The sequence below is a fragment of the Orussus abietinus genome, unplaced genomic scaffold, assembly GCF_000612105.2.
Source record: "Orussus abietinus isolate OABI.00-Male unplaced genomic scaffold, Oabi_2.0 scaffold1, whole genome shotgun sequence".
NCBI lineage: Eukaryota > Metazoa > Arthropoda > Insecta > Hymenoptera > Orussidae > Orussus > Orussus abietinus.
In genome coordinates, this window is record NW_019396017.1 from 3257413 (window position 1) to 3277011 (window position 19599).

General features: G+C 45.2%; 3 protein-coding genes across 5 annotated transcripts in view; 1 reads left to right on the plus strand and 2 right to left on the minus strand.

Annotated features, from left to right (window-relative positions):
* The window catches only part of LOC105698110 (heterogeneous nuclear ribonucleoprotein L), a 108531-nt gene extending 97198 nt beyond the window's left edge, over window positions 1-11333 (minus strand). The window contains exon 1 of the mRNA XM_012422072.1: window positions 11134-11333. Coding sequence (XP_012277495.1) covers window positions 11134-11196 — 63 coding nt within the window. The 5' untranslated portion in view covers window positions 11197-11333. The remainder of the gene's footprint in view (window positions 1-11133) is intronic.
* Window positions 11334-12184: 851 nt separating this feature from the next.
* Window positions 12185-16416, plus strand: LOC105698144 (GTP-binding protein Rit2). 2 transcript variants are annotated; one of them, XM_012422143.2, is made up of 7 exons: window positions 12185-12553; window positions 12621-12660; window positions 12787-13003; window positions 13075-13131; window positions 13236-13309; window positions 13398-13589; window positions 13762-16416. In XM_012422143.2, exons 3-7 carry the CDS (start codon window positions 12847-12849, stop codon window positions 13996-13998), a joined length of 717 nt encoding a protein of 238 aa, XP_012277566.1. In that variant the 5' UTR covers window positions 12185-12553; window positions 12621-12660; window positions 12787-12846; the 3' UTR covers window positions 13999-16416. The 2 variants fall into 2 exon arrangements, with proteins under 2 accessions (XP_012277566.1, XP_012277565.1); XM_012422142.2 differs by having other exon boundaries at window positions 12185-12660.
* Window positions 16417-16520: 104 nt separating this feature from the next.
* Window positions 16521-19511, minus strand: LOC105698143 (Golgi membrane protein 1). Of its 2 annotated transcripts, XM_012422139.2 has the most exons (5): window positions 19167-19510; window positions 18663-18963; window positions 18440-18515; window positions 17300-17401; window positions 16521-17085 (listed from the first exon to the last, which is right to left on the minus strand). In XM_012422139.2, the coding sequence occupies exons 1-5, from the start codon at window positions 19331-19333 to the stop codon at window positions 16967-16969; spliced, it is 765 nt and encodes a 254-aa protein (XP_012277562.1). In that variant the 5' UTR covers window positions 19334-19510; the 3' UTR covers window positions 16521-16966. The 2 variants fall into 2 exon arrangements, with proteins under 2 accessions (XP_012277562.1, XP_012277563.1); XM_012422140.2 differs by lacking the exons at window positions 16521-17085; window positions 17300-17401 and adding an exon at window positions 17424-18090 and having other exon boundaries at window positions 19167-19511.
* Window positions 19512-19599: the final 88 nt, after the last annotated feature.

A 19599-nucleotide genomic window follows, 5' to 3' on the forward strand; every position in this document is an offset into this window, starting at 1 on the left:
CCTGTGAGGCACTTCTATTCATAAGGAATATCAATAATAATTCCGAATGATTTCATGGTTAGGATGTAATGAAAGTTTCTCGTTCCTATAGATGGCTCGATTAGCACGGTATCGATATCACAATTGGGTCGAATAGCGCGCGATCGATAGGAAAAACAATTTCTACGTCGGCGAATTTTCCGCGATTCGATTATTTCGTCCTAATTCGAGATGACAAAAAAATGGCCCATACTACCCCTATGAGGCACTTCTATTCATAAGGAATATCAATAATAATTCCGAATGATTTCATGGTTAGGATGTAATGAAAATTTCTCGTTCCTTTAGATGGCTCGAATAGCACGGTATCAATCAGTCAGTGATATCGAGGTATCCAGAAATCTATGAAATCGAGTGACTCTTGCCGGGAAACCGCGGAAGGCACATTTTCCAGTCAAAGACGAGACACGTCTTGGGGCCTCCACTTGGCCTGGTCGGTACGTAAATTTTACGTAATGCACGTAGGGTACGTGCGCCGGGCTGCAGGGACGTTCACGTACCGCGGGCATGCTATTAGCAACGGCATAAACTACGATAACAAGAGACGACGAGACGGCAACGACGACGACTAATTGTATGCCTCCCCGGCAGAGGCGCGGAGCTGCACAAAGGCAAACAAGCGACCCGGCTCGCCGGTGCCGACGCTGACAAATTATTACGGAAATTACTTCTTCCCTGATTTATCTGGCGGGCGTCGATCGGCCGGATCCCGATGCAGGGGCCGAGGGGAGGCCAATCGTAAATACGCGAATAAGCGAGACAAATCGCGCCCTCGTAAATAACCCGCTATTCTCCGGAGATCGAGCCGCAACGGGGCATTTCTATATTTCTTCTGGATTTTTTTTTTCCCCCCGAAACTCCAAGTTTCCCAATCCTCGCCCTCTAGATGTACCTCTAAAATCTGCGGCCAAAATCTGCGGGAATATTAAGAAATATATATTTTTTTCCATATGTATGTGTATTTATTTATTTATTTTTTTTATACAAAACCGGTAAACTCGCCTTGGACTGGAATTTTCGACCGTGGAATATTTCGATCGAATGATCGTCTGATTTTGGATACATCAGGGAGGTACGGATCGAGGTGGATTTCCCGGAAAAATTGTGAAATTTCGTTTACGGTGCGGTCACCGTGCCGGTCCATTGTCGATCCATGCTCGCCACGGAGCGGCGGAGCATCGTGAGTTATGAATTTCGTTCGCGATCCGGCCAGATGAAACGGATCGTAAACTGAAAAGCCGCGGCGTTGCGGCGACGCTTTATGCAGGATTTTGTTTTCCCCTTGCCGACCGCAACCCCGGCCCGAGAGCGGTTTCGTTCGGCCTGGGCATCCGGAATTATTTTCCAATCTGCGCCGGGTGAGAATTGCGTGTTCATGAAGTATCCACACCTAGCGGTCAAGAAACGGCGAACGAGTCGCGGAAGAGGCCGCCCGGTCCAGAGAAACGGATGCTGCGTGGACCACCCTCGCCTTTCGCGTCAATCGATGCCCTCTGCGCATACAACGCGGGTTGAATTATCGATGCACATAGCGACGAGACACCCCGGAAAAGTTTTGCCCCTGCCCAAGGTCCAGTCCCCCCGTTTCGTAATTTCGAAAAATGCGCCCCTTGTCCCGGCACTTTAATTTAATACCCTCCATCCGAAATGCAAACTCCGGACTCCTCGGTGCAGGTCTACTCCTCGCCGGCAGTTAAGAATTACTCCTCGACCCGGCTGCGGAGGAGAAATTACGTTTCCGGAGGGGAAGGAAAAAATAAAAGGAATCTCCGACGGCCGAGAAAGGCAAGTAACCGCGAACGAGCCGCCGGCAACTTCAAAGAGGGGCCGGTCCTTCCGGCCGAACCGGAAAGCTATACCGGAAAGCTCAACTTTCAAATTAATTGGTACGCTCCTCGCATCTAATATGTATGCGTACTCTTAAGGCCCCGGTCCTATTAAAACTTCGGATGGAATTACCGATTCCAAGTATACTGTATACCGAGACGAGCAAAACTTTCCTCAGGAGATGGTGTCCGGGTCGCAGCTTGCGAAGCTCGGTGCAAGTCGACCAACCCGAATCACCCGGGCCGGTGTATCTCTCCTCCATCGCCTCGATTGATTCGAACGGAGCTCAACCAAGCCTTGGAAAGCTCCTAAACCGTGAACGAAACGAGTGCTTCACGGCGAGCTTTCGATCCCCATTATCCCCCGTCATTGCCTCTGGAAAGAGAGAGCGAACGCATCGAGGGGATGCAAAAAGCTCCGTACCGTTGCGTCCAATTCCCCGTGTATAAAAAAAAGAGAAAATAAAATAAAAAGCCACCCGAGTCGAAGAAACGGAGCTTTTCGGACGTTCGAGTAGACCCGGGGGAATTGGAGTGGGTCCTCTAAGACCGGTAATCCCGAAAGCTCATCGGGATGTGAATTTTCGCGAGCGACGCGGAGCCGCAAAGTTGCACTTCGCCGTCTCCCTTTCGACGTATACGAGAAGACGAACGGACGGGAGGACAGGCAGAAACGCGAGGCGAGCTCCTGGGAGCTTTTTAAAAAATCCCTGAATTTTCCATTCTCTCGCCGAGGGACGGCGGGGACGCGAGAATGGAAGAAGCGCGGCCAAACGAACGGAGGTTTCATAAATTTCCAACGTCGGGCCGGAAGTGGCGGAGGTCACGATAACTAGTAGGCCAGGTAAGCCAGGTACGGGACCGCAGACACCGAAACAAAAATTACGCTTTCACGAGATGGGGTGCCCCCCGCGTAGTGGACAAGCAGCGAGTGCGAGTCGAGCAAGACCCGGCGCCGGACAAAAGCTTGGAAGCTATGCCCGGGTGGAAAAGGCGCGCATACGTATATATGCGTACACACACGTAAAACCGGCCATTCGTGTGCGGGCGTCTCTGTACACGGATACACGTGTATACGGAAACGGGCACGTATCGATTATACATGCAGGTTACTATATACCTGTCCCGGTGTACCTTGGCGCGTACACGGAGCCCCTCTAGCCGGTGCACCACCCAGGCGTCGACTTCCGAATTAATCGGCACACTTTGTACATCTAATGTCGGCCCCCTGTCCAATAATATGCGCCCGCGTACTCTTAAGGTCGCCTATTAAAACTTTGCCCGGAATTGCCGATTCTAAGTGCCTGTATACGGAAGGGTAACCCGGAGTTTCCCGGGAGCGGTAATTGCATCGCGGCTTGCGCGCCTTCTCGGCCGAGTGCGTGCCAGAAGATCTTGCCTCGGCTTCTTCGGGTTTCAGAGAGACTGGGATACAGCATCCCGGTCCAGAGGTTTTATGGGGATCGATATGGAGATGCGTCGAGGTCTGGGATTCGACCGATCATGCTCTTCGGGGTTGTCTTCGAGGACCTCTTCGGGCTCCTCTTCGGGATCCTCTTCGAGGACCTCTTCGCGGTTCTCTCCGAGATCCTCTTCCTGGTCGGAAGGACTCCATCCGGCGAACGTCTCGCATCCCACCGGACGTATGCCCGTCCAGAGGGTAGGTCAGGGCACCGGCTCTCCAGGAACTGCCCTCTCCGCCGATCGATCTCTCTCGCGACAAATTCCCCCCCACCTGGAGCCAATCTCATTCCAGGTTGCTTCCTGAAACCCATAAATCTTCCCGGCGAGATCCAAAGCGACGCGCGTTGACTTGGCGTACGCAAAGGGCGTCGCTCCTATCCGCTCCCCGACGTGCGATCGTGAATCAAGGGGACGCGAATCTCGTCGGAACGGTGACACGAGGTCGCACCACCGGGTACGAAGCTCTCCTTTCCCCGAGGCAAATGGCTCCTTGCCCTTCCCCAGGACACGCGAGGGTAGCCTCGACTCCAGAAAGTCGACAGACCAACCTCGGTTTCGAGATACATTTTTTTTTTTCCGAATTTTCGAATTACTTCTTTTGCATATTCATTGGACGTTCATCGGCTCTTCGGGCGTCTCGCCTTTGAAAGAACCTCTCCCGGTCGGAGCTTCCGTCGAAAGTGCACCGACACGAAATGAATCAGCCCAGAATGTGACACCGGACGAGGCCCGGGCTGTCCCATAATTTCTTCAGCGATCCAAGAGACGTCTTTGTCACGGACGCATCGCGATTGAAACTGCTCCCGGTGGCTATCGCGAGATACAAAATGTGCGCCGCGGCCGAAATTTCACGTCGTGCCGAGGGTAATAAATCAATGTTTGCCCCGGACCACGTCGAGGAGCTCGTTGCACGAGCTGGCCAAGGAAGTTGCCGAGGTGGAAGGATATTTCGGTCGGTATGACACACGCCGGTTTACGAGCTTAAGTGCCTCGGAATCCAAGGGAGACCCGCTTGGCTGCACCGCCTGCGTTTATCATCGACCGGCCGCTATCACGAGCCAACCGGGACTATCGATAAATCGACCCCGTCTACCGGAAGTCTAGCAGTGCCTAAGGATACCAAACGCGTCCAACCTCGACCCAAAAGCTCCGTTCCAAATGTCCCCCGCGATCCATCGGCGAAGTTGAAAATTAAACCGCGGTCGAAAAAAAAAAAAAACGCATCCAAATCAACGCGAAGTTAAAAATTGGCTTACTCCAAAATTGAGAAAAAAAATTAAGATCCATGGTCCTTCCTTAGAGCCCCCGTATTTGCGAGGTAAGTTCCGGTGCACTAGGTTCGCGAACGATTGTACGTCCTTTTAATGAAATAAAAATCCGAGGATTAATTCGATCATCGACCGAGCCGGTAGAATCGTTGCATTTCCCGCATCTCTCTCTACCTCCCTCGATCGTGCGGTCGCCACTGTCCGGCACTCGAGGGCCATCTCGTAGTTGCGGACAGGACGCGCCTCCACTGTTCAAAGTTGAGCTTGCGGCCGGCGCGGCCCACCGGGGGAGAACGTCCGGCGCTTCGTTCGGAACTTCGGGAGTTCGGGCCCCGAATTCGGAATTGTCTGACATACGCAGAGCAACTCGGCCGCAAATGGACTCGGAAACATGCGTCGACGTAGGAGGGTTAGCCCGAGCGAGGGCGCAGACGTTTCGACGGCGACCACCGTTTCAAATTATATACGCTCGTCAAAATTAGCTCCTAAGCCATTCAACGCGAAATTCCATTGCGACCGAATTTCGGCCAAACGAGCGTGCTGATTAAACCGCAACATTGTGCCAAGCATCGCGTCCCGAAACGATCCGTCAAAGTGATCGACCTCAATCATAAAAGAAATAAAAAAATAAAAAATAAAAACCCTACCGGAACTAAAAACACTCTCGAAATCGAGTCTCGTTACGATCGCGTGCCACCGATGATTGGCAACGAGTTTGCAATACCCTGGCCGTGGGTTATTAAGTTTTTTTCTCAAAGGCTTCGCAGAGCGGAGGATCGGCACGTGAAACGCTTTAATCCCCCGCCGGAGGATCCCTTTGTCGAGGGGAGGCCGGATTTCGAGGTTAATTAGAGGAAATCTTCCGACGATGGGTTATCGATATTTTCAAGGTACCGCCATTGCTTTATCATAATGAAAATTCCGTCGTATGGGGATTTCGCGAAGGGTGGATATTCCTAGATAATATCGCGGTGTTCCCGGGGAACCGCGAACACGTGCTCCCGTATATATGGCGGATTCGGTTCGCGTGCAAATGGGACGGCACTTACCGCGACGCGGTCGTTATCGCGTCCTTCTTCCCGAAAAGAGGAGGAGCGGTTCCGCGCCCGCGGCGTACTTTGCGCCTCTTTCCCGGTCTCTCCTCGTCTTTCCCTCGCGTTTCCCCGTCTTCCCTCATCCGGGGACTTCTTATGGGGTGCACCGTCTCCCAAGAGAGCGTAATTACGGGCGCGGAGGCTGCGCCTCTCGCGCCATAAGTGGACACGTCTCGTCTGCAACTAACCGAGCGGGTTTCCTCCGGGCGATCGCGCTCCAGAAAACGAGAAGCCCCGGAGCACATACGAGCCGTGACTTTGCACATCCGAGATCGTGGCACAGAATTCAAGAATTAACAATTGAAATGAATCCGGTATCCAGATCGGCCCGGAAAGAGGCCGAGTCCGCGCGCTGTCGCACAGGTTGCGGCGCGTCGAATGGAACTCGGGTCTTTGAGAAACAAATAAAAAAAAAACAAAAAAAATGCGATCTAATTCCCAGGCACCAGGCCTCCTTAAGGGGACGTGAAAGCTCTCGCTTATGAAACTTTTCTTTAAACTGGGTGATCTAAATATGGAGGGTATGAGGAAGGTCCTAAAACTCATGAAATTTTTCATAGATATTTTTAAAATTCGTTATAAAAAAAAAAAAGAAATTTCACGAGGGTCAGGACGTTTCTCATAGCTTACGTATTCACGTTGTAAAGTGTGACACGATTCGGCACGACCAGTTCGGTGAAAAGTTTCACGAACGATTGGCTCTTCGGATGCCACTTTCACGTCCCCTTAAATGAATAATAAAACGTGAGGAGTCCAAGTAGGAGTCGTTAATTCAGTTGTAGATACTTCGATCCTTGGAGCATAATTTCCCTTCGGAATCCTACCTAGGGGGGAAAAGGTGGAGGTTCGCAATTCCGGAGTGAGACCGGAAGCCGGACCAGGGGAACTCCTCTTTCCGCGTCGCGTTGGAACGGACTTAACAAACAATAATTCAGGGCAAAGGCAAACACCGGCCGACTGCCCACCCTCCCCCCGGGGGAGGGCCTTAAAGCACCCCCTTACGGGCGGGCGTAACGCGCGTATCCGTGCGGTATCGCGTGCCAATATCATTTCCCGTGTCGCGTAAATTACGCGGGGCGCATTCTTCGGAATACCCGCCGGGGGAATCCTCTCGGTGATTTAACGCCGGCTAGACTGTTGTCAAATCAATAGTTCGCCGGATCTCCGTGACAACACTATCGCGACGCGCCGCGCGGCTCTCCCAGCGTCCGCGGGTGCGAGCGAGACGGAGCGAGGCGGCGCGCAGGGGGACAGAGAGAGAGGCGAATACCCGGATAGTCGGAGAAAGGGAGCAGACTGCGTGGCGGTAGAGGGGAAACTCGCGTCGGATTTGCGGCCGAGGTAGATACGGAAGGAGAGAGAGAGAAAGAGACGGAGACCGATGGAGACGAGGGGAAAGGACGAAGCGTGCGTAAGCCTCCACGTCGAACCCGGTGGAGAGGCTCGAGTCATGCGAGAGACACCGGAGGGGCCCCTCGTGACAATGACCTTGCCTCGACGGCCATTATCTCGGAAAAGTTCATTTACAGCGACCCCGGCCAATGACGGGATCCGGGCTCCGCTCGAGTAATCGTTTCGTTTTTATTTCGGCCCCGAGGAAAGAGGAAGAAAGAGAAAAAAAATATATATGAAGAATCCAAAGGACCGAGGGCGCGCCTCCGTGACAGGGAAGGAAGGGGTCGCTCGTTAGATGTGACTTTTGGCTTCCGCCCTCCACTTTTCTTTTTTTTTTTTCTTCTTCTTTTTTCTTTTCCTCCAAGTAGACGACTCGTTAAAGTCAGAATCGGTAATTGAAGATCGAGCCTGAGGTTGCCGATGAGAGGTGACGACGAAAGGAGCCGCGATCGCCGGGTTTACCATTTTACGTCCTGCGGTCTTGCGGGGGGTCGAAGATCGTTCGCGCATTGTTTGCGACGATCTCGATGCGGATCGACTCACGCGGAATGCAGAACCCGCGGTTGGCCCCCAAGGCGCCGAGCAACGAACGACAATGAATCCGTCCGTCACGCGGCACCGAGGGGCTATTTAAAAACCCGGTCTATTTAAAAGAGCCTATTTAAGGGCGGCTAAAAGTCCGCCCCTCCTCACCTGTCCTCTCGGAGACAACGGATCGACGCACCGGGACAAACCCCACGACGGAAACGAATATCAAAATAACCCCTAATCAACCCCCAAACCTCTCACCCTACCCGATCAATGGACATCGATTAAAAACAATTAAAAAAAAAAATCAATAAATCCTCTAAACGCACGGAAAGCTCCATCCAGTCCCGTAATGTCGAATTTATGATACGTGGACGTGCATAATATACAGTGATTTTAAATTGACAAGCCGGTTGATAAAAAAAAAAAAAACATCCGAGGCCGTGCGTTTCCAAACACCGCCCGCTAATTCGTCGCCCCGAACGAAGTGACGAGTGCCCCTTTCTCCCCCCGAATATTGTTGAAAATTAACAAGCTCCCTCCGGCGGGGACGCATCCGCGATTTCCTGTTCCCCCTTCCGGGACGACGCGCGCCGGGAGGCGACGCTACGCGTCGCCGTCGACTGCGCGGACCGTCCAAACATCACGGTCGAATTACCGTAATGATAGGGCGCTACGCCGAGCAATCTTGTTTTTCTGCCTCGAGTGAGCCGGCAAAACCGAGGGGCCATTGTCCCGTCACGTCCGCCAGGAGGAGAGCGAGCGATTCGTCTTGCGATCGGGGCAAATTATCGAGTACCTGTTGGTGCACAACGCTGCCCGCGAACCAAAGCGTTTCGCGCTCGACTCGCATTAAATGGCATTCCGCGCCAATTTCCACAACAAGCGTGGCCCCGCCGATAATTTGACGAGCGACGGCACGTCCGAATAATTTGAGCCCTCTCGTTGTTCCGACACTTATAAATAATCCGGCCTACCGGAAGGCCGCGATAACGCGAACGCGCGCGTTAAAACGACACCCATGGCCTCGATTTTCCGATTTTTCCCACTCCTCCCTCAGCCAGTCCGGAAAATAAGTCGTCAACCGGTATCGCTCACCCTGGCGAACCGGTCGACGTGCCCGATAAAACGAGGGACGATAAACGCGGGCAACAATCGCCGAGCTAGGTCGACCCTCGGATTTACCGACCTCTCCTCGAGGACGTCGGAGCTCGGAACTCCAGGATAAGCCGGAAAAACGAAAGGTCCCTGAACGGGGAAATCGCATCGCGCCTTGAGTGCAGCTTATCTCGGGTCCACTAATCGATGGCAGAGTGTCCTAGTCTCGGCTACTATCCTACACGCAGGGCGTACCGACGTTGATAACGTCCTCTTATCTTCATGACGAATCCCTCGAGGTACGTCATAATCCCTCTGATTCCCTATAAAGGAGCATGTTCTGCATAAATAACGATGCCCCAAGAACCTGGTCATTATTAATCAGAGTTCGCAAAGGGAACTGCGACGTCTCCTCGAAATTTCCTGAAGGGACGAAACGTTTCCTACCCTTTTTTTTTTTTAATTTTTTATCCGTCTGTCTCAAAGTCTCCGAACGACGTCGTCGGGTTTATTAGCTGCACTGTATCACCGGTCGGCGCCCTGGTTACATGGATTCGGCAAGTGTGGCGGTAAAAAAATTAATAAAAAAAAAAAAGAATAGAAGCACAGACGTATCGTTATATACCGCACCCCATGAGTCGCTTATCGTCATTCGGCTCGATCGATGCTCGCGACAGAGGGGCGTCCATTAATGTCATGTGCACTCCTAGGCGGGACATTAACGGGTGGCTTATACGAGATATCGGTCTAGGAGTGTCGAGCGAGTCTACATAAGCGGTGCCACGTGGAGACGGTCCGGGACCAGTCTCTACCCAGTCCCAAACCATCAAGCGAGCCCCACAACCTGGACGACGGAACACCACCACGTGCACCGATGCCCGTTAACGCATACCCACGGAAACTCGCAGTACTTTTGCGTAATGCGTCTCCACAACCTCTAGGAAGGCGTTCGTACCCATAAATACGTCCTCGATACCCGAAGTAACCCGACGACACGATACATAAACGCGCTCGTTACACCTCACTTCCCTTTTTACTCCAATAAGTCACGACCAACCGATGCCTCCTTGCGCGATGCAAGTAAAGGACATGCATTTAGAGTGCAACTCGTAGATCCGTGCACATCCAAGGATTTAATGGTGATTCGTGATCGTTTTCAATTCGGAGTATCAAGTGCCAGTGACGGATATTTATTAATATCGACGGTATTAATTTTTCAATGATTCCTTTTAGGTGGCGATTATCAAGGGTTTGAATTTTTTCGCTCCGGGTGGTCATTGAAATCGATGCCGTTAATTTCTCTCACTCGATTACGGCGATTTCCGGCGGTATTTCCGATCGGTCGCTTGGGCAACTTCGAGTACCGCGTCCGAAGAAGCGGATGATATGGCGCGCATTCCGTGCCGGAAGGAACGGAGGTTTAATCGCCGGCACAAGAGGCGTCCCGGGAGCTCATCGAGGGAACGGGCGAACGCTCTACGGGGATACGAGGGCCCGATATTGCTTTGCAGCTCATATCGCGATTACTCGAGTAATTTGGGCGTAAAATGAATCGCGCATCCGCCGCCGCGAGATGCACCCCTCGAGGATCGAGTCGTCTCGACGTCATTCGACTCCGTCGGGTTTTAAGCCTCGAGATCCATACTTCGGAACTCCGGACGCACGGAAGATATGAAATTGCAGCGTCTTGCACCGCGGCAAAGTGCACGTCCCATCGCCGACCACGTAAACGTCTCGTTATACATAAATTCTAGGTCGGAGAAAACATCCTCCCCTCCGAACGCGAGTAAATGTTCCTCCTGTCGTGGACACGGTTACTCGCGTTCATATCAGACTTGGATAAAAAAACAATCACGGGCAAAGCCCGGATTAACATACGCATCCTCCTTACCCGACATCCGACTCGAGTCCGGTTTTGCCAACCATGGTTACGACGAATCGTGGATACGTTTGATAGGACGATCGACGATTCGACCGCTAAAGAAACGGCGCCATGCGAAGACTGGCGGCGAGTCCGCTAGATAAGGACCGGGGGTGGGATATCGGTCCGATCTCTCTCGCGATCCCGCGACCTCGTGGCGAGTGGCCGCGAGCTCGCGTTCGACCGGCCGGCTTCGCGAAATAATCAATATGGCCCCCCCTCCCCGGCGATCTCGGGGTACCTGTAGCCGGCGCTTCGCGAGATAACAGGTTGCCTCGGAAGGCGCGAGTAGCCGCGACGTTGGGCGCGCTCCGATCGCGCCCTGCGTTACCGACACTAGGCCGCGCGACGCGCAGCCGGCGAGATTCGCGGTCGCCTAGGGCCGAGGACGTCGCGGCGACCGCCGCGAGGACGCAATGGCGACCGCGGGGCTCGCGAGCGCGGCCGAGCTCGGCCGGGCGCGCGGCATCGACTCGCGAATTCTGGTGGTGCATCCTCACCCTATGTCCGGACTCCTCCAGCCGTTGCCTCTTCGAGTGCGGGCCGTCCCCGTTGAAAGCCATCCTCGATGAGCCGCGGATCGGATCCGAGAGTCTGGGAGCACCGCGCGACGGGTCTCGTACCCAGGGAACGCCGGACGATGTCAGGGGAAAACAATCGACGGACGTCTGACGCGCCAACCGAACGAACGCACGAGCGGTTTAAGGGAAACTGGAGGAGAACTCGCTGGCGCATGGCGAGAACTCGCCTCACTCGTGCTCCCTATCGACCAAGCCGACAGTTAACCCGCCTGCCGCCCTCGGCTCTCCGCGCGCGACTGCCGCGCCATCTTTGCGCTCCCGCGAGAACCGACCTCGTACCGACTCGGCAACGCCGCGCGGGGCTGGGGGTCGGGCCGCCTCGCGATTGGTCGATATGTCACGTGGGCGGCGACCGATCCGTCGGGGCTCTGGTTTACCAGGGAGAAGATGAGGCACCAGAGATGAGTTGAGAGATTACGGGAAGGATCGAACGACCGCGTCCTGTGCGACCTCCGGTGGAGGATGCAGACGGCTAATGCACTTGCCACCTGTTACAACTCTGGGCAGCCCGAGAACCGGCTGAAAAAGCGATGAACTCCTCACAAAAACTCCAAAACCCTGTGTCTCCTTCGAAAAAAATCGTAGCCACAAGTCGCCAGATTCTCCGAAGTGGCCCACCTAAAGCTGAAAGGGAACACGAAGGCATAAACGAAACCGTTGGAAAGCGAGAAAGACACGGTGATACAAGAGCTAATAATTTACTAAAGTTACCATTAAAGTTAAGAATATTTCGCAGTGCATCGATCTCGTATAATTGACCCAGTAAAAATATATTCAATTATACATTACTTGGCGTGATAAAAATCTAATATATTTATTACATCTCTGGTTGTAACAGGTGGCAAGTGCATTAGCCGTCTGCATCCTCCACTGGAGGTCGCACAGGACGCGGTCGCTCGATCCTTCCCGTGAATCTCTCAACTCATCTCTGATTTGGCAGAGAAACATCTTTCTATGCAGTTCTATTCTATGCAAGCAATTTACAATACGAAATGCTCTGTAGTAAGAACTGACAGATGTATGTCTAATCTTCGTTATTTAAACATTCCTAATGCAATAGTAATTTTGAATATATCGAACATGTGGCCACTACGTTCTACAAACAGATATTTAAAAATCATTTACTGCATATTTTTGTAACTCACGTTCATGTACCAGAATAGGACTCTAGGATTTATGAGTAGGACAGCCAAAGTGTCATTAGGTCCTTACTCAAATTATTTCGCAACAACCTTTTTGTGCATGTCACATTTGACAGCATGATGAAACGCGATAAAGATTTTTTCCTTCAGCGATATCGAGAAGGCTATTATGTCGAATTCGTAAGATGAGCAAATGGGTACGTGCCTCTTGATAACACTGAAACTAATCAGGATTCACGTTTACTAGTTTTAATGCTCTTACAGTAAAGGATATACTGTTTACCTCTTTCACTGCTGCCTAAAGGTATGCTAAAAATAGTAAATTAGAATATGACTTAATCCTTTAATATATTTTGACACGTTTACGGTTGTTATGTCTGCAGCTTGTCAAATTTTTTTTGTTGATTCCAAGTATTTAATATATTTCAAGGACTTCTCAGCGGAGAATAATGGAGATAAAGCACCATAAAATTCAAGAGCTTTAGTAGGAATGACTTCTGGTATAATGTCCGTTAGTGTACTACAAAATGAAAATGTAGCCTGCGAAGGCAAGAATGACGTGGCTGTAGGTGCTCAGCCGACTACTAGAGGCGGTCTTAGAGTATACAAAATAGTGGTTCTAGGAGATGGAGGAGTGGGAAAATCAGGTAACGATTGTGTAAATAATAATATTTTATTTAGTAAGTAACAATATGTAATGGGACCAAATTTGTTTCAGCCGTTACTTTGCAATTTGTCACACATAGTTTCTTGGATTATCATGACCCAACTATAGGTGAGAACATTATTAATTACAATGAGAAAATAATGTAAAAGTATATAGTGTACAAATATATTATGGATAGGACTTCACATAAGATCAATTTTTTATTTTCACAGAGGATTCTTATCAGCAGCAAGCTGTCATAGATGGGGAGGCTGCACTTTTAGATATTTTGGATACTGCTGGACAGGTTAATCTTTAAATAAATTTTGTTCTAATCATTTGCCATGTATTTCATTTTAATTTAATATATAATTTTCTCTGAACAATATTTTCAGGTTGAGTTTACTGCAATGCGTGACCAATACATGCGGTGTGGAGAAGGATTCATGATTTGTTATTCTGTAACAGATAGACATAGTTTTCAAGAAGTCTTGGAGTATAGAAAATTAATATCTCGTGTTCGCATTCACGAGGACATCCCATTGGTACTGGTTGGCAATAAATTTGATTTACAGCATCAAAGAAAGGTAAGAAGTGATTATATACTCAAATTGTTAAAAATTTGATTCAAATGATAAATTGTTTGTTTTAAAATATGAATTATTATTGTTGTCATCGATAGAGAAAAATTCTTAGAATTCATCGATTACATTCATTTATTGATTGTGGGCTCTGAAAAGTTGAATGCATATTATTTAGGTGACAACCGAAGAAGGAAAAGCACTTGCTGATCAGCTCGGTTGTCCATTTTATGAAACATCGGCAGCTCTCAGACATTTTATAGACGATGCATTCTACTCGTTAGTAAGACAAATTCGGGCTAAAGAAAGATCACGTGGACCAGTCCGTAAGCATAGTCGCTGGTGGCGCTTTCGATCAATTTTTGCCTTTATCTTTCGAAAAAGGCACAGAAACAGTCCTCGTTACTCTCCTTAAAAAAAAATGAAACTTAACATTTCTCTAATATACATTAATGTTTTGCTTAATTTTGAAGCTTTAAACGGTAATCACTTATTACAAGAATCACTGCCTGTCGATTTATACTGTTGATAGCCTTTTGTGTAGAATTGTTTGTAACATAAGATCCATGATCCGCACATTGAATTCTTAAAACGACGCTTATTTGTTAAATACGTTTAGGTATTAAATACCGTTTCCGTCTTTATTGCATTTATACAATACGTGTATGTATAATATTTATTGTCTGCTTATTATTTTAATTGTTTTACAGTTTCAAAATTATTCTATTTTAAATTTTATATGATTTTCTAAAATCAATGCATGATCAAAATTAAGCCAATGACTAAAAATTATATAATTTTGTGAGACAAATGGTTTTTTAGAGAGAAGGCGTAAAGTAGTTTCTAACCGATATTGTTCAAATATGTTTATATTATTTATACGTTAAAGTCAGAATCATATTTCTGATCTTGTTAATTGTATTAATTCGCAGGCAGTGACGTACTAGTGTATGTTGCAATTTGCGTATGTATGTATTCGCGTACAAGTTGATATTTATGAATATTTTACAAAGTATTTTTAATTTAATTTATAGTAATATATAATTGTTAAAACAGTAATATATTGATCGTTGCTTTGCTATTCAATCTTAGACGGCAGTACTCGGCCGTGTCGATGCGTATTACGCAAAATTGTAATACGCATATCTAGTCGCAACTTAATATTATCCTAGTCATCTTTTGCATTTTGTTACACAAATATCTATTGATTTTAAATTGTTAATGTTAGCTATGCGTCTTTTAGCGCAGCTTCTAATGCAAGTCACAAAGCACGTGCGTATCAGTGAAATTACATAGGTACTACGCACACAGTTGAAATAATATTTTTAAATCCCGAAATTAATTATAACGAAAAGTTTTGTTATTAATGAAATACATATTACATCTTAGGAAGTTTGGGAAAAATATTGAAAATGTTACATTCGTTTTTTACTGTGAAGAATATTTTTAGGTATTTTCATAGCCTTTATCTACATTCGTACATACCAGTATTTGCTAAACAAAGAAGAAATCTGCGTACGTGTAATCGAGTCTTTGAATGCGTAGCTTCATGCTTAAATGATAATTAGATTTATAAGTAATTTATAATCAATAGTACATATAAAAATAAAATAGATCCCTGTAGTCACACAGATTTGATGTTTCGAAACAGACGTACCTGTACTTTCATGTACTCTTCCATCATTGATTAAAAAGGTATTTTATAACACAATATCATATCTGTTAGAACTTTGGACGACAAATTGGATGAGGTGAGCGCTTAAAGGATTTATGTTTGACATAAATATTGCTACAAAAAAGCAACACTTGATTAAATTTAATATCGTCATTAACAGATTTTCTGTAAGAGGTAGCCCAAATGTTACTAGGGGTGACAGTAGAAGCATTCGTTAGACAAGAAAAAATATGCAATAAAATATAACAGCTGCTTCATTTAAAATATCACATTGTAGTGATATAATTAATGTAACAGTAGATACATGACTTTGCAGGCGAAATTGCATATCGCATTATATTATTTATTAACAGTAGCAGGGATCAGATTTTATAAATACTCAGGAATATGATTTGACTGCACTGCATCACACAAATTTTAAGAGATCAATGCTACAGTATTTATACGATATAAGGGTTCAACTTGACAGATGTCGAATTACTGAAGTAAACGTATACATAGTTTGTAAGGGTCAACTGAATAACGTGCATATACAGTACTACAGAAGAACAAAAATAGTACAGCTTAATTTGGTGCCTCTTTTGTACAAAGATTACGCTAACTTCACCCTACAATTGTAAAAGGTAATCAGAAAAATTTGTTTAATTATGTAACACGATATTTATGTTTTACCACCATTTGTATCGAGAATATCATTTGCAATCATAATTATGTTTTATACGATCGTTAATACTGTTTCTGCAGTTGAATCGTACACATCGATTTTTGCACAATAATGGTATAATATAATTTTGTAGTTTCCTCGGTAGATCCGATTACCGACTAGATATAACCATTTTAATACTTAACTGTAGTATGTATGTACATGTCGTATGGAAACATTAGGCTTAACAATTATAAATTCATATAGTCACAAATTACAAAAGCGTATTAATTGTACGGAAAGCATTTTGTACAAATGAAAGGTTAATCAATATATTTTTAAGTAATTTATAATTTCAGTTTGCATGGAAACCTAGATAAACACATCGTATAAATAAAATTATCTGTAACAAAGGTCATGATAAAAGAAAAATAGACGTATAGTAGGTACATGCTTTTCCAGGATGATGTATTACTAAACAATTGCTGAAATATATTAAATGTGAGTCAAGTCCATCTCTTTAGTTTATTTCTCCTATTATTTCTATATATAGAGAAATTGGTTCTAATATTTCTGGTAGAATTGGGGACCATTGCATAAATTAAATTACCATTGCTTCTTTCTGCTCTTAGTAGATTACTTTTTATTGTTGCTCGCCATGGCAATTCATAAAATTTAAAATCCGTGTACAATGTAAAACTAATGTATATACATGTATACGTATAAAGAAAGGACCTAGCTTATCACATATTTCATAAAATGTCAGATTAGCCTTGTTTTTGGAACTTTAATATACTAGGATTTTTTCCTATTAAAAAAATATACGTATATTTAAATGCAATAAAATATTGATATCACTGACAATAAATGGCAAGCACATTAATCTTAAGATCACGGAGGTGATTTAAGAAGTGTTATTTATAGATTTCTATAAATAACTGCATTTGACAAGTTCACTTAAATGTTTCACCTTGCCAAGGTAACTTATATTTTATAAACCATATAAAAGATCATAACATTCATAGATCATCTTCGACGATATAGTAGCTGAACTATTACCTTGTTTTAATTAATACGATCTATTTCCATTGTGTAATTCATAGATTTTGTTTGCTGACCTTTCTTATTATCCATGAAACGTAAATTATCATCAGCGTTACTGGCATCATCTAAGCGGTTCATCTCTACAACAAATTAAGATAAGAAATGTATAAAAATATGAACTTAATTAGAACATTAGACAAAGCTACCAAACTTTACATTTAATTAAATCATTCGAATAAATGGTGTTCACTGCAATAGAAGTCATTTACGATATAGTACCCTCTCTCAATTTATTAATATTTATGTATATACATTGTATAGCGAAAATAAGAAAATGTCAATGTAAGAATTTACCGTCTGCAAGATCTGGTCTAATTTTTAATTCATCCAACTCTCCCTCGTCTTGAATGTCCTGGCTGTCATTGGTTCTGGTTTCAGCTCTTGTACTCGTTTGAACTGAAAATCATTATGTGCAAAGATATTCACTAAAACAATTACTTCTAGGAAAATCTGTCATGGGTCCAAATGGCATTTCAAAAGTTCATCAGATTAGTATACACACTGAAAAACGTATTGTCTAGTCCTAAAATCAATCCTAAAAATTAAAAAAAATCTAATATTCATGAAATGGAATTTACAACTCACAGTATAATATCCAGCAAAAACATTATTTATGGCTTTGTACAATCTCTCTTATTATTTTAACGTTTATATTACACTATTCAACCGATCTCAAATAATACGTCAAAATATAACACTACACGATTTCTATTTTTACATAGCAATTGCGTAAAAATGAAAGTATATTACTTATTTGGAAATAGATACACCATACAATTGATTGGATAAAACTCATTGCACCTAATACTTGGACGTACACATGTATTGTACAGGATGTCCACAATATGTACTGTGAAATATCTTGAAGACATTTGAATTTTAATCGAACAATTCTTTCCTGTGAGCATTTCGATCTCTCATCATGGTTACTGACAGACGAGGAGCTTGACGCACTGCACCAGGTGGATCTCGCGGTAGTATTGGAATTCCATGAAACTTCAAACCCCTTTCGCCGGAGCTGGATATTTTTACCGCTGCCTCTGCGACAGGACCCAACTGAGGCTTGTTTACGATTGTTTTTATTGCTAAATCAATAAATCCCCAAAATGCATTCTTATAATTTTAATGATTTTCTTCAAATGTACGTATATAATGGCTTAATACTGAAAATTCTGCTAATATAAATAGTGAGAGAACTACTTGCCTCTCTAAATACCATTATTATTTATTGCATTTGATGTTTCTAATAAAAATTATTTGGTTTCAAAAATTCATAATGTAAGAAGCATGAATCTAAATCTCAAAATATTAGTTTCAGGCATTCAATTGTCTGCTTGCAATACTTTTTACACAGGAAACAAAACAGTTAAAGCATGCAACAGTAAAAAAAAATAATAAGCAAACAAAATTAAAAAATTAGATGAAATAGCTTACATTGCGGTAACATCCGATGCTCCTTTTCAGAGGGTGAACTATATGTTGATTTGAGTTTCTTCAGTTCATCCTGAATCTGAAGATAAAGTGTTATTGAAGAATTCATTGTAAACATGTAAATTATTTCCTGTAACCAGGACTACTCCAGTATGTAACTTCTGCACCCATGTCACAATGCTATTTTATAAACTTGTCTGATTTCTTAAAGTTGGATCCTTCGTACCCTGTCCAATTCCTCTTGTAATTTCTTATTCTCTTCCTTTTTGGCCCCTAATTGCGTCGATATGGTATCCTTTTCCAATCTTAAAGTTTCCAATGTTGCCGTCTTTGTTGCATCTAGTTTGTTTAACGAATCGAGTTCACTCTTGCATACTGTGATAGAATCTTCTAACTCATCAGTGCGCTTTTTCAATTTGCTTTGTTGTTCTAGATGAACGTGTAAGGAAGCTATCTCATCTTTAGCTCGTTTAAATCGGTCCTCCAAGTTTCCACGTAATGTAACACATTGATCCCTCTCTTCCGCACTACAAATTATAACATATCGTTAAAAAATGACAACAAATTACAATTATTATTATTATACAATTAAAATTACAAAAAAAAAGACGAAAATTTTGTTATACCAACCATGTTAATAAGAGAACAGCTGTTAAAAGCAAAATGACTACATTGGACGGAGAGTTTGACAGTCCGAATTTCATTGACAAGTATTACTGCAGTCAGTTACCTGATTTTCAGTTGTTCACTCAGCTCATCGATTTGGCGTAATAATTCGAGATTTTCGGAAGACAGGGTCCACCAATTACAAATAAGCATTAAACATGCTAAAATAAGTCCTCCAACGAGAAGGGGAGGGCATCGGCTTCCACCAACCCTCATACCGTCGATACCCATTACTTGGAGAATGTCGTTTGTTATTTCAAACGTATAACATCCCGCACCGGAAATGTTTACGTTGCGCCGTCAACCGAATCCTAACAATACAACTTGTATGCGCAATCAGTCAAAATTTAATGAGCCTCATCTAAAGAGCGGCTACAGTCAAGGAATACAGACCCGCTAAGAGATTGTTCACAAGTTGGTATCTGCGGTCATGATTCAGTACTGCCATCTTGTGCACCTCGGTGTACTTAAATAAAATACCACCAGACCGAATGCGG

Bases quoted from the DNA above. Each gene is read 5' to 3' on its own strand.
- LOC105698144 (XM_012422142.2), top strand. From the start codon at position 12,847: ATGACTTCTGGTATAATGTCCGTTAGTGTACTACAAAATGAAAATGTA. The intron at 13,132-13,235 runs GTGAGAACATTA...TTATTTTCACAG, and splicing joins TTATCATGACCCAACTATAG to AGGATTCTTATCAGCAGCAA. The intron at 13,310-13,397 runs GTTAATCTTTAA...CAATATTTTCAG, and splicing joins TTTTGGATACTGCTGGACAG to GTTGAGTTTACTGCAATGCG.
- LOC105698143 (XM_012422139.2), bottom strand. From the start codon at position 19,333: ATGGGTATCGACGGTATGAGGGTTGGTGGAAGCCGATGCCCTCCCCTT. The intron at 18,964-19,166 runs GTAACTGACTGC...TATAATTTGTAG, and splicing joins AGTGAACAACTGAAAATCAG to TGCGGAAGAGAGGGATCAAT. The intron at 17,402-18,439 runs GTAAGCTATTTC...AATGATTTTCAG, and splicing joins GCATCGGATGTTACCGCAAT to TTCAAACGAGTACAAGAGCT.